The sequence below is a fragment of the Pungitius pungitius genome, chromosome 9, assembly GCF_949316345.1.
Source record: "Pungitius pungitius chromosome 9, fPunPun2.1, whole genome shotgun sequence".
In the NCBI taxonomy this organism is placed as follows: Eukaryota; Metazoa; Chordata; class Actinopteri; order Perciformes; family Gasterosteidae; genus Pungitius; species Pungitius pungitius.
Genome location: NC_084908.1, coordinates 1,543,904 through 1,558,991, shown reverse-complemented (window position 1 = coordinate 1,558,991; position 15,088 = coordinate 1,543,904). Strand labels below are relative to the sequence as shown.

General features: G+C 44.5%; 1 protein-coding gene across 1 annotated transcript in view; it reads left to right on the top strand.

Moving 5' to 3' along the window:
- The window catches only part of LOC119218307 (zeta-sarcoglycan), a 217,066-nt gene that overhangs the window by 114,836 nt on the left and 87,142 nt on the right, over positions 1-15,088 (top strand). Inside the window, exon 2 of the mRNA XM_037472630.2 lies at positions 9,592-9,801. Within this exon, the coding sequence (XP_037328527.2) occupies positions 9,592-9,801 (210 nt within the window). The remainder of the gene's footprint in view (positions 1-9,591; positions 9,802-15,088) is intronic.

Below are 15,088 nucleotides of genomic sequence, written 5' to 3'. Positions count from 1 at the left end.
AAGAACAACTGATAATGAGCCTCGCCAGGCACGACGCTCACACATGAACACACTGTTTTGGCAAAACATTCACACAGCCCCCGCCCGTACACACGCTTCCCAGACGCCCCCACCACGCGTGCACAGGGCCTATCTGCCCAATGGCTGGCGCACAGAAAAGTGTATTCACGCTCGCCCACACAGAAGCCACACGTTCTCTCAGTGGGAGGCTGACCGAGAACACAATCATGTCAGATGTAGTTGCCTTTTTTTATTCCACCAAATCCAACACATCTCTCTAGCCACTCCGAGAGAAGGAGGGAAAAAGCCCCCAAAGTATTCAAAATGAACCGTTTTCCCCTTGGCGTTGATACCCAGAGTCGGCATGTTTGTTTCACTTTGTCTTTGTGTGTGTGTGTGTGATATAACGGAGGGGAATCACCGCTGTTTGTACTGTATTTACATGCGTGCATTATGCGTTTGTCGCAGGCAGAGGCGATGCTTTGGTGTCCACGTCAGGGCCTCCAATCGGCGTCTGTGAGGTGATGGCGTTGCTGATGAATGACTCCCACCTCTGAACCACAAGCACCTCATTAGATGTGTCCTTAAACAAGCCGTTCAAACAGCAGAGTAATTAATAAATCACACCAGCAGAGTAACAGCAGGTCAATGATGCATGCCGGATAAGAGGCATTTGTTGTTTTTTGATAAACAACTGTATTTGTGTGTTTGAAAAAAGAAGACTTGGGACGTTGCGAGGAGCTCAGTCATTTAAACACACTCACTTGTCACTTGGTTACACTTAATTAGCTGGTGTCACCTGAAGGGAAAGTGTACACATTTTGGAGAAATCTAAAACGTGCAAGTGGAGCGTGGACAGTGGGCTCTAAAGATCAGCTACTATCATGATGAAACATTTTGTTGTGATTTTGAAGCAAAAATGCCCATAATGGGAAAATATATTTGGGTATTCGACTGTTGACTTGATAAAAAGTTATTTGATGGAGTCCCCGAGGGCTCTTGGAAATTGTGATTTGCATTTCTTCTCGTTTGCTGGTGTTCCCCAGACCAAGCAATTATTTGACTAATTTAGAAAAAGAAAACAAACAATCCTCGGAGGAATTGATGATGAAAACATTTGAAGCCCTAAATGATACCACGGTAAAGAAGTGTACAAACATTCGATGACATAATTAGATGTTTGCAGCCAAAATACCACCACAATGGTAGTTATTACATCCTCCTGGCTTGGTTGTATCTATTTAATTGGTTTAATGAGTAATGTACAGAAAGATAGCATAAAAGTCGAATAATCTTACTTTGGGTGATGCAAATACCTCTTAGTCTGTATCTCATCAAGTGATGCTAAAGTATTAGCATGAAGATATTGGTAGAACTACAAAGTTGTGTGCCTCTTTTGTGTATTTGACGGAAACGATGGCTTCTGCTGACCTCTCCTGCAGCTCATTTCCTTTCCTCCCATCTGGCCGTAGTCCCACGTCAGCTCTTAAACCAGCAACTCAGCTTGGGCCGCTTTGCTGACGCACACACTAGCGACCCATGTAATGTGTGCATCCAGCAATCGGGTTATCAGCAACGCCATTCATCAGTATATGTGTGTGTGTGTGTGTGTGTGTGAGGCCCATATCCTTCTGACCTGCCGTACTGCATACTGTCAGTATGTAGCATGCTGCAGAACGCTGAAACCAGTAGTGTGTGTTTGTTCTCCTTGTTATATATGGAAAATATGTAAGGATTATAAAGTTAAAGTCTTTCAGAAAGGAGACTACTGATCCAGCCATGACGGTGAGATACACAATAATTGTATTTGCAATGCTTACACTGCAACTGGGTTGGTTTTGGGGTTCCTTTCCCAATGGTCGTTAATTCTCATTGGAACTGTCGCTGGAATTTGATGAAAAGCCTCAATACTAAAAATGGATTGAATCAGCCTGCAGAGAGGCGGAGGCGGAGAGAGTGTGAGAGAGACCTTCTTCCAATGCAAGTGAAATGTAGGCCTGGAAAGGCAAACATCAGACCACTGCAAACGTTAATAAGGAGAGAGGAATTGCGGCGCCATATTAAAGCAAACACGTTTGCGAGCGTAGGAGAGCAGGCGCCACGGAGCCGGCGACGGGCAGGGCTGCACGCCGCATGCGGCAGATTGTCTCGCGCCGGCTTATTTCCCCGTCTCCTTCCGTCCCTCCCTTTGTCATCCAGGCATCGGGCTCCTTCCATTAAACCCGCGCGGGGCCCACTGGCTGATATACGAGCGCGCCACTGAGGGACGTGGACGTGAGTGACTGCTGGACATACATCACACACATCGCTCACGCACACACACACACACACACTCCCCGGTCAAAGCCGTGAAAGGGGAGCTTTGAGGAGGGCCGCCGGGCGAACAACACACAACTCAGTTAGAAGTCCGAAAGAAATGCAAGTAGAGTGAGTGATGCCGACGGAGATAGAAGGGGGGGGGGGAGATAAAGAGAGAGCCGGGAGTGCGGGGAGGGACGGAGGGTGCTTCCTGTTAGCGGCCTTTTGTGCTAACAGTGTTGCTTCGTGCTGACTGTGGAAATCTCCCCATTGACCTGTTATGCTAAATCGGCCCTTGAGGGCGGTGTGCACCGCGCAGTGTGTGTGTCGGTGATAATAGGCGGGGCATTAGGTGGTTTTCGTTAAAGCGACAACTGGACTTTTAGTGGCTTTTCTTTCTGCTGTGCGATCCTTCTTTTGTATGTCAGCGTTCCTCTGATGGTGAGGAATACGTGGTTATATGGTACGTGTCTTAAGTAGAAGTTTTAGAAAACTTGTCCCGTGATGAATTGACACAGCCTATGTGCAAGTGTGTGTGTGTGTGTGTGTGTGGAAGTGATGGAGGAGGCCAACTCACTGAGCAGGGCCATAAAGCCTGCGTGCTGATTCTGTCACCGGGAAAGATTTAATCACACATACACACTCAAGCATGTGACGCGCCTCCAGCGGGCGTCCATCACATCTCTCCCCCGGCCCGCCTGCCCTTGGGATCGTCTTTCTGTGTGAATCCTCCCTGTGTTTCCCGCTCTCAGGCGTCTATATACCCCCCCCCCCCCCACCAGCAGGGAATAGAGCGTTATTTTCTCCTCCTTTTTTTAACATCTCCACTGCAACAACCCCCCCCCCCCCCCCCCAACGCACATTCTTCAGCGGAACTTGTTTCCTCCCACTTTCTGCTCGTCACCATGTTACTTCGGTCTGAAGTGTCACGTCCCCTGTTGGAACCACTGCACCTGCTCCGTGTACTCGGTGGTTTCGGTGAGTGAAGGCTTTTGAGTTGACTGTGGAGCTGTGAGGGGATGTATTCCTGGTGTGATATCTAAAATGAAGGAGTAGATGCAGGCATGCATCCACCTTCGCACAATGACTTTATTTCATGTGGATTAGTTGTAGCAGAAACGGTTATTCATCATTAGTCATTGTTAGATGTTTGGTCCCTGGCATCTCATGGAATGCAACATCACGTTAATCAGCGACGACGGACTCCTGCAGTGAAAAATGAAGTTAGAAATCCTATTTTCCTATTTGCCATAATTGGGACTAATCATACGCACACAACAACTTCCGATGATTGTGAATCAGTCGTTGATTTTTCATTGTGAAATACGTATTAGATGAACAATACCCAGATTATTGTAGTGTGAAATGATCGTCAGCTGTATGATCTGCATGCTCACCAGGAAACGGCATACTCTCTCAACAAAGCAGGCTACAAGGCCAACCAACCGTCTTCCCATGAAGGAGCTCTTTTGGTTGCGGTGTTTAACATTGACAGCTTTTTGATCGATTGACTGGATGAAATTGCACTTTCGTGTCTCTTGTTCTTCCGGGTTTGTATCCTTACGGTTGAAATGCGCTCATTGCAAGTCGCTTTGGATGAAAGCGTCGGCTAAGTGACGTAATGCAATGGACACAGATGCTGACGCAGCAGGAGGGAGAATAAATGCCAGAGAGAAGGAAAGGGATGTTGATAGAAATGAACACAAAGGTACATAAATGCGATAACTGGTCCACAGTATGGAAGGGTTCCTACTGGCCAGGTTTGGGACCGATGTGGCCAGTAGTGAACGTGACAATCAAACCAGAATCTTTGCTTTTATCTCTCTCTCTCTCATCTGGTTCCTGTGGTTTTTGTATCTTCCTTTCCATTATCCTCTCATCTGTCTCGTGGGTCCTGAAAATACCAAACACATCATTGGACGGAGTTAAATCGAGAGAGATAAATGAGAAGCTTTTTAATCAGCTGAATCTCTATAAATAGAGAAACAGTAGTAGCAATCAAACCCTTTAGCACCAAAGCAGACGTTGAACAAACATAGGTTTTGCTCTAGAATAACAGTCAAAATGTTGGGGATGAATACCGAACTCTTTATTGTTTTATGATCCGCTGCTTTTTTACAATAGAAGTCAAATGAAGTCCAAAGAACCCCTATAGATACATCGAGGAACCAGTCCAGCAGAACACCCGTTACAACCTTTTGAGCTAAGCTACAAATGATTTCATTTTTACCTCTTTACAGAAATAAAGTATATAAAAAACAACATCATAATTTTTATTCAGGATTCAGGAAACGTGGCTTCAGATATATATATATATATATATATATATATATTGGAACCAGTAAACCAGTAACTCATATTTCACTGTGATGTAGTTTAATTTGCTGTGTCATTTTTTTATTGTCAAAAACAGTTAATCTGTGTTTGTGCATTCTGGTGTGTTCAGCAGAACCTGGTAAATCTGTCCTAAATGCACACAAGCGCTCTGTGTGTGTGTGTGTCTGTGTGTGTGTGTGTGTGTGTGTGTACGCATGCTTTGTTTGTCGGTTTTCCTGTGTGTGTTTGCTGGTGCATGATGCAGCCGCAGTGTGATTTTTATCTGTCTATATGTGCACGTGTTTGCTTGTGCCGGATTTTTTACTTTTGTGTACGCCTGTGTGTGTGTGTGTGTGTGTGTGTGTGTGTGTGTGTGTGTGAACTGAATTGGGAGCGCTGTGTGTTGGCTGTAGGTTGTTGGGTTTGGACAGCGTGCCGTCCCTCTGTGGGCACCCAGGTGGTCAGCTAGTGGATGGCTCAGAAACACACACACACACACACACACACACACGGGTGGGAACTCAAACACTTTGTTTCACGTTTAGGTATTTGACATAAAATTCCTTGTTGACTCCTCTGTCAAATTTAAAAGACAATTTACTGACTACACATAGTAATAGGAAACACATTTTAAAATAAACATTTCCCCAAATACTATGAAACACGGTAAGGACATCCATTACAAACAAAAGAGAATAGTCAGAACTAGTGATTAGAGGGGCACACATGGTCACCAATTATAGAGTATACATTTTCCTTAGATGCATTCACTGCCTGTATAAGAGTGTAGGAATAATAACAGTTATATATTATAACATTGTGTGAGCCTGAAAGCTTGTTTTTTCATGGTGACGTGTCCGACTATTCTCTCCCTTTCTATATCGAACATGCAAATACATGATTAATTCCTAATCCAGTCCTAATCCAGCAAACAAGTCAATAGCTGGTCGAACCTTGATCTTTAGGTACTATTTCAACAAAATAGAAATCCCAGCAAAATACAATGCAGATATCAACAAAAGGCCTGCGATCCATTAAGCCACTTTCCAAGTTGATAGAATTGCATAGTAAGGGATAGCCAGCACTCATTACAGAAAAAGAAGCTCCATGAGTTTGGTTTCTCCAAATGCCATGTCCGATGCATTAAAACGGCGCCGACTACGCATACTTGATGCTCTCCTGGGAAGCTCGCATTAGGGATGCCGACGGGGAAGAGAAACAGAGGGAGAATGTCAAAGCCCTCACACGTGGAGCGATGTTGAAGCGCTCGTATTGATCGAGTGCCGACAGACACGCGGCGTTTTGCCCCAGCGCCCATCGCTCATTGCACTTCAGCTGTGTATCCGAGTCCATCCGTCCGTCTCTTTGTTCCTGATCCAGCCGTGTGGCCGCATCAAATCCACCCATATCCACAGTACCAAGTAGCACGTAGCACATGTGTGTGTGTGCGCTCTGCTTGCTTACATTTACAGCTTCCACCAAGTTGCGTGATGAGAGAGGGGGACACTAGTGTCCCAAGTTTTCAGAAATGTCTCGTGCATGAGAAGCTTAAAGTTAACATAATAAGTAAAAAGTCCTACTCATTGTCATATTGCTCCCGGCCTGATCAAGATCTTGTTTTCTTTATTCACTGCAAGGTCCTCCTGTGACTTGTTCACAGGGCAACTTCATCATTCATTTCTCATCAGGCATTTTGAATTTGATGTGAAAATGAGCCGCGTGGAAGATGAAAAAAAAATCCCATCAAGTAATGCATCCTGTCCTCTCGTCTTCTGCCATGAGCTCTTGTTTTCGTATTGTGATCCTCATGTTGAGGCTTTGCAGGGTTGCATTTGGGTCACGATCATATAAATTCCTTTCTTTTTTTCTTTTTCTCATTCGTCTCTTATGTCTTCTTCTCTTCTTTTTCATTTCCTCTCATTTTCTTACTCTCTAATCCTCAAAGTACAGAGCTCAGCCTCAGTCTGGTTGCATGCGTGTGTGAGTGTGTAACCGGGTTACCTAATTATGTCGGCCTGTCATGTGCTTGTGTTCAACGACGGTCACGTTGAGATTTATTTTTATGTAATAGTGCTCTTGTGTTTCCCTGATGGTCTTCGTAACCAATCCACACAGAGAAAAGGCAAACCCTTATAGCCACGTTCACAAATAGTACATCTGGGTCCCTAAATATGAGCGTAAACTGCCCGAAGTTATTCATAATCTTTCTTTCATTTTTATTTGCCCTATGAAAGGGGGCCTATCATTTATGTGTATGGCCAAAAATGAAAAGCCACGCCATGGCTTTTCATTTTTGGCCATACACATAAATGATAGGCCCCCTTTCTATACCTGCTATGTGTGTAATCTAGATTATGGATCTCCTGAGATCACTGCCTTTAGCGCACTTGATGGTTCAGCGTGACGGTGATCAAGCGACGAAGGGCTCACAGCAGCTGTACTTATGGCTGTCAAAATGTCATCATGTGTATATAGTTAGATGAGGCTGTGATTAGAAGAGTAAAGGGGGGGGGGGGGGAGATGAGTGTGGGGACATAGGACGGGAAGGAGTAAAACCAATATAAACACAATGGATTGGTTAGAAACGGAGAGTGGGGAGGAATGACTAAATGAGGAAAGTGAGAGCACATATGCTTTGAATGTGAATTAAAGAGGCAAAGTGAATGACTGACAGGAAAGAGGGTTTTACCAATGGCAAACAAGGAAGGAAGCAAGGAAGGAAGGAATGAGATGGAAGGAAAGGGTGACTAAAGTATGACGAATACGATACTCGCAATTGGGGAGGGAAAAAAAATGAAATGTCAAGATGTGGAGTGGGATTGATAGCCGTGAGTGAAATGAGACACACAACATAACTACATATGCAGTCCAGTATGCGACTAATTGTAACTTCTTTTTGTGATTTCAGGGCTTACGTTGATTTGCATTCTCGCCTTTGAGAAACAAACTGTGCAAAAATATCCAACCAACCACACACACACACACACATGTACACACAGTAGCACACACACTCACATAGATACCTTTGTGCAGCTATCGATTCCCACTGTTTTATACATGCAAGAACAAAAGATTAGCATTCCAGGGCACCACAGAAAACTCCAGTACACAACATAACAGCACACACACACACACACACACACTTCTATTGATGCTTAATTACGAGGTGGTTGCTGCTTTCTATTGATTTACATGCATTGTATCTGCACAGACGGACAGGTGGACCCAAATATGTGCAACATATAAACCATCTGAGCACATGGCGGGAGAAGATGTTCACCTTGAAAAGGGAAATCAACAACAACCCATTTGCCCACTTGACAAAAAATTAAGCCCTCTCTCCGGTTGGCATCAATATGTGTCCCGTATCCAGCATGATATTAAAAGTAATTGGATGGCAAATATTAAGCGCGTGATTGGAATGTACTTGTTTCCTTTTTCAACGAGGAGGATTGTTATCTATCCTTTTGTCACCTCCTTTAAACAGTGGACCGATTTGCTCCCGAAGTGAGACGTGTCAGGGAAGGTAAGGAGAGGACTCCACAGCTGAGATACGAGATGCCCAGGAGAAAGTGGGCAGGAGGTCACGGGGACATCAGAGCTCAGCGTCAGGGTCGCAGAGAAACAGACCTACGGCGACACACACACACGCACGCACGCACGCACACACGCACGCGCGCGCACGCACGCACGCGTGGTTTAAATACACTGGGGAGGTGATTATACACCGGAGGAAACAATCAGGGGGACGGCAGACAATCACAGAGGGGGAGAAAACACACCAGGGCAGGAAGCAAAGTTACCCCCCACACAAAATATAACAGAGCCCGCCACCGTGACAGAAGAGGAAAACACAACACTGTGTTCTGTGACACGTCGTCACGCTGTGGGAACATTAGTATTATTATCTTTTTGTTGATTATTCACAGGCTTTTTGTGGGATGTTCCCTTAGTTTTCTGCTCCATATGTTATTATTGGTCGGCCTACATACCTTTTTTTTTCTTTTGAAATGAATGGCCTATATTTTAGAAGGCCATTTGAATAGTTTAACAGTTTCATCTGTGATCGGATTAAATTCCCATCTCAATCTCAAACACCCGTTGACATTTGGCAGTTTTAAACAGTGTGTATTATTGCATTCTAACAACAGTAGAGAGACACGCATCACAGAATGCTATTTGCCAAGTCTGTGTTTTCTTTCTTTCAGCAGGGAAAGCATTAGTCAACATTTTGATGTATCCCATCAAGTGTTTGTATCATCATGTGAGACTATGTGGAGGAAATGGCATAGAGGGGGCGGCGGCGAGGCGGGGAATAACAGTCAGTGAGGTGTTAAGGTCATGCGGTCTCAGCAAATAAAGACATAACGTGTGTGTGTGTGTGTGAGAGAGGGGGGGGGGGAGGCCGATAAAGGCGGCGGGAGGTGCAGGAGCGAGATAGGAAGTGAATTAGGGAGACCGAGAAAGAGAATTTGAGGTAGAGAGAGAGTTTAGAGAGACGGAGATGGACTCGGATAGCGGTGCCTTGGAGCTAGTGTCCGTATCTCGCACCACCAATGACTCCTCCTGCTGCACTACAACTAATGGACTCTGTCCTCTCCTGCTGTCTTATCTACTTCTCCTCTCCTCTCCCTCCATCCTCCCTATCCTATCTGCGGCTACTGGTGCTATCTCTCCACTTCGCCGCTCCGCCTCTATCTCATTTTTATCACGCTCCGGTCTTTCTCACTTGCAGGCTCTCTCTCTCTCGGTGCGTCATGCTTTGCCTCCTCACTCCCCTCTCTACCTCTCTACCTCTTCACCTGCCGTCTCCATTGTCTCCACCAAACAAACTCATTATGTACCGAATGCATGAAAAAACCAGGGAGGAATAGAAACTTGCGTCTTTTGGAAAATAACGTCTTTCCCGTCTGGATACATCCGTATATTCACACATTTGAAAAGTGTGCTATTTGTGTCCCCCCCCCCCCCCCTCAGATGACCCAGGAGCAGTATATCCTCGCGGCGCAGCCCAACCCGCTCCACCAGCGGGGGGCGTCGGTGTGCGGCGCCCAGGTCTACCCGGCAGTGGGGATCTACGGCTGGAGGAAGAGGTGCTTGTACTTCTTCATCCTCCTCCTTCTCGTCACCATGATCGTGAACCTGGCGCTGACCATCTGGATCCTCAAAGTCATGAACTTCACTCCGGTAAGGGGCGGATATCTGGGGCGGGGGCGGGGGGGGGGGGTTGTTTAAATGTCAGGGTGTTGCATGGCATTTACATTACGTGGTGTTTATGTGGGACGTTATTTGAGGAGCCTGCCGTAAATGAGGTTTTTGAACATTTTTAGCTCGTAACGTGATCTTATGCAATTAATCTGGGCTTTGAACATTCAGATGCATTATTGTTTGTTAAATTGTCAGTGAACGGATGATTAAGAAACTTCAGCGGCCAACGTGTGTAAAAATGTCTTTTTCTTTCATCTGTTTCTTTATTCTGTTTTTAGAAGCAGTACTGATTTAGCTGTAAGAACGTACATTCTTACATGTTATACAAAATGTAGAGTCCGGTCCAAATTAGGACTTGAAGTACAAAAGCAGATTCAGAGAACGCTGCGTGTTGTTCTTGCTGCTGTGCTCCACCACGTCTTGGTTTTGCTCTGCTTTGTTGGTTCCTTGGCGGGAAAAGGCCGTGTTTACATTTAATTAAGATGGATTTCTAGTTGATGTGTGAATTACTCCCCTTCTGTCAAAAAAAAGGCAAGAGTAATATAACATATTATAGAGCCTCAAAACTTAGTAATTCTTCATTTTCATTTTTCCAATGTCAAGACTTCTTTTTTTTTTTTGTCATTTATTGATTCACAACTTCCGTCTTTTGCCTGAACCTAATCAAACCCTAACACGGCAAGGGCATCAGAGGCAGCAGTGATGGAGTGAAACACAGAAATCAGCTGAATCAGTCCACATTCTTATTCATTGGCTTCTATATGCTCCATTGCTTTCACCGTGTAATTTGAACCACATCCTTATTTTCATTATGTTCCATGATTGCTTTTGATGTCCAAGCTGTGCGTCCTTCCTCCGTGCTTTGTTAGCACTTGTGTGCAAAGTGCTGTTTAACACACAAAGTCCTCAGATCTGATACTGGCCACTGATACAAACTATTAACCACGAGCTCTTCACGTAGCCTAAATGTGGTCATCGTTATTCATCTCTTTTCAACCAGCGGTTACATTCATCCGAGGTGTGACCTCTGCAAACACCTTCCGTTTCAATACAATACTTCACCGTATGGGGGGGGGGGAAGACAGCTAAACATGCCTGGGGGGGGTGGAAGCCGCCACTAAGCGTGAAAGAGCAGAGTTTTTTTCACCCTGTGGGGAGAGAAACGGAGGCAGTGGGAAAGATCTGAAGAGCGGGACATTCTGCACTGTAAAAAATAACTTTCAGAATCTACTCAATAAATGTGAGGTAACAATTTGCACCCGGTGTGTTTGTTTAAAGTAAAGCATACCTGCGTTTTAGAACCAATGTACACTAACAGAAACACTTGATTAAATAGGTCATATTAACTTTAGGTTGTAAGCACTTAATAATAATTGTTATTAAAAATTGGACCATTACTTAATCAGGGATGGTAAGCTTATACATTTTTTTCCTGACTAAAACACTTCCAGTAAAATTGAAACGATTTGCATGGGTTATAATTACTACCATGCAACATTTGTTTTACAGTGTGGGAGAGAGTTTAAAAAAGTTCATGAAAGTGAATAAGTAGGTAAAGAAAACGTGAGCGTGATTTAGAAAAAGCTACAAATGAGTTAGTGAAACATTTTTGAGTTATAAACAATTCGTTCTCCTTTTGTATTATTGATATCCAAGTCTCTCCTGAATGGTTTGTATTCATCAGTAACATGCAGTCAGTTAAGAGTAAGGAAGGTTCAGGCGTTTTATGGGTTTGAGTTTTTATATTCCGTCTTCAATTGTCTCCTCTTGATCACCGCGCCTTTCTCATCGTCAACCTTTCAAAGGCAATGTCATTTCCTTGATTCCTTATATTTTTGCTTCGCCACCTTCAAGTTTGAGAGATGTACAATGCCTGCAGATGTGAAAATGGACTTCAAGGCAAACATGGAAGAAAGACCGCAGTGTTATAAAATGCACAATGACCCGTTAAAAAAAAAAAAAAAAAGATTCACATTAATGCTTGACTCTTGGGCCCTGTTTTCTCACAGCCGACAGGCTTTCGACCGCTATTGAAATACGCATCATGCACATTAATATCCTGTGTGATATCCTGCAACAGAACCCCTTTCGGCAGCCCAGCTATTAATCTGCCAGTGTTACACGGACGAAGTTTGAGAAAGAGAGTGACGGACCGAGCAGCGATCGGCGTCGTCAACAGTCGAGGGAGAACAAAGCTTAACAAAACCAAGGCGCGCATTGGGAGATTGGACTGCCGCATGGGGAGGGAGAGGGAAGGAGAGCCGTGAGGCGGGGATGACTGGCTGAGGGAGAGAGTAATGAATAGAGAGAGAAGAACAGAGAGTAAGTGTCCGTCTGCGTGTGGTTTAAATATAGTGTGTGAACATCCAGCCTCAGCTTCCCCCTCCTGTCCCGGGAGACCTGGAGAGGTGTCTCTCTCTCTCTCTCTCTCTCTCTCTCGCTGGATAATGACCTGACGGAGACAGCCTGGAGGAAAAAGATTTTCCCAGACATTCAGCACATCGTATATATATATATATATATATATATATATAACCTGTATACTGCGTTTGAGGGCAGCGTGAGACACATGGCATACAGAGTACGAGAGAGACAATAACCCTTAATGGGTCAGAGTGTCACACATTCCCACAGTTATTAACATCACACTTTGTGGCCCGAGACGCATCGCAGTTAAGACACGTTAATGCTATTAGCACCCAAAAACCTGTTCCTGTTCCTGTGCTGTGCAGTGACCCCACACTAGCCGCCTGCGGTCCGATTGTCACACAAACACACAAAGCATTGGTTACAAATGTCACATAAACAACTGTGTCAGCATTTTCAAAGAACATGTACAGCTGTGTCTGACTGCATTTAGCTGTTAAATACATGTGGGGAAAAAAAGGAAGAGAATAAAGAATGACAGTTGTGTTTCCTCGCGTCGTGCTGTTCTCACCCAGAGGCAGGCCGGTGTGTCAGCTAATCCGCAATTAGCATTATTAGAATTCCCCGTGGATAGTAAACAATTAAACAAAGATCCTTTGAGTGGTTGGACGGTCTTTGTTTTTCACAGCAGACATGTTGACCCGTGACGTAAGTTCTTATTAGCTGCACTGAAAGCGGGGTAATTGCTGGTAGAGTTGCTCCCTCAGGTTCCCACCTGTGTGAGTCTCTTAAGGCTATCATCACTCCTAAAAAGCAAAAACAAATACTGTTGTATGGCAAATTTTACAATGATTATTCTGATGTTTTCACCTGAAATGACTGCCGTTGCAAAGCTCGTTGGCTGAACCACAGCTCGGAACGTGATGATATCGGGCGGTGATTTTGATGAATTTACAGTTTGTCAGACCTCAAATGAGTCAAGAGTCGGCCAGATGGTGCCCCCCCCCCCCCGCTGTCTTTTCAGCCTCCCTCCCCCGCTGCTGGATGATGGAGCTCTGCAGCTTTTGCAAACGGATGGTCGTGGCTTTGACGCTAAACTGGCCAGTGCAGAGGGTCCTGGACGGGGCCACGTAGAGGCTCCGGTAGACTCAGCTGGGCAATGGCAGACCCCACGCCGTCTCAAAATGACTCTTAATTTGTCTTTCATTTAGGCGCAGATTAGCTCCAATCGGTCAGCTCTATCTCGAGAGTGGGCCTTGCACGTGTCGGGCCGACTCAAATCACAAGACGGTGTGTTGAGCCATCGTCAAATATAGGAAATGAGGATTTTGATAAGATCGCAGTGACGTCATTTCGATATCGGCGTGATAAAAAAGAACCAGGGAGTTGCTGCCTCTCTGCCTCCTGCCGCCATTTCCATTCACCTCCATCGGAATCGCATCTAACTGGCAGCGAGTTCATGAAGGCCTTCCGCAAACTTTTTGCCAGATGCAGTTCTCATTGTAATGGTAAAGAAAAGAGATCCGCAGTGAAGAGACAGCTTTGGCAGTAAATTGGAGAGGAGGGACTTGTGAGGACCGGAGCTGGTGTGTGTGTGTGTGTGTGTGTGTGTGTGTGTGTGTGTGTGTGTGTGTGTGTGTGTGTGTGTGTGCGTGTGCATTTGAGTGAAAACCAAAAGACAGAGTGACACTGAGAGAAAGTGTGCATCTTTGTGCCAGCAATTATTCAGTAATTGTTCATGCTGATGCATGTGTCTGTGTGTGTGTGTGTGTGTGTGCGCCTTTCCATGCTTGTGTGTGTAAGTGTGTCTGTATCCACATTTGGGTTTGTGTGTGTGTGCGTGTGTGTGTCTCCTCCCTTGAGTCCTTTGGGCTCTCACTGCAGAGAAATTCAATTTCAGTTGTCACTCACCAATGAGTCTGCCTAATTCCTGGTCTGGACTAAACACTTGTGTGTGTGTGTGTGTGCACGCGTGTCTGTGTTTGTTTGTTTGTCATCTCAATATCTGCTCAATCCACAATGTTTTGTCTCTTCATAACACGATTTGTAAAGTGCTTCTCAGCATTGTGGCATAGTGACCTCTTAGAATATGTGCAGAGCTGTTGTTGAAAGCTCAACAACAGCATTTATCAACATTCATCGTTTTATTTAAACCACAATGAACTCTATCTCCAGTAACACCACCTTTGTGCCAAAATCTCTTCTTTGTTGGTGAGGAAATCCTAATATCTGACTTTATTGCAACACCTAAACATCCAACCTTTTCGTGTTTAATTATCCCAGGTTTTGTTGTAAATTGGCTCAAATTGATGAATTTCACATCCAAGTGATGAAAGGTTTAAAGAGGGAAACTGCCTCTTCATCAGTTTCAGTGTTTCTCACTTTGGCAAAAATTGTAAATTCAGTTTTTATATTTTTAAACCCACTGGCCACTCAAAGTATAGAGGTTGGTTTGAGAAAGAAATGGCAGAGTGCTTTAGAGATGGCAGAAGAACAGCTGTAAGATCAATAGAATGATCAGTAGAAGGGCCTCACAGGTTCTGACTCATTGCACCAAAGGCAGCAGAACATGGATGTACACAGGAGAATGGGCACGGAAACGTTCATGTGGCTATTTTCATTTTATTTAGTACTCTAGTAGTAGAAAAAACCTTTCTGGTTTGGGATTTTACGTTTCAAGATGACATGCTTTAGTTTATTTATTTTTCCACGTTATATCCCATCTACCAACACAAGCTATTTCCTATCCTATTGCTTGCTTGCTTGATGCTGTCGTCTTGAGTAAATGTGCATGATTGCCTCAAAATGTGCATTTTCTTTGATTGAATTACCTATGAATGTAAAAAAACGCGATTGGAAGTCTAATATCGGTACAGAGGCAAAAACACTTCACTTCATT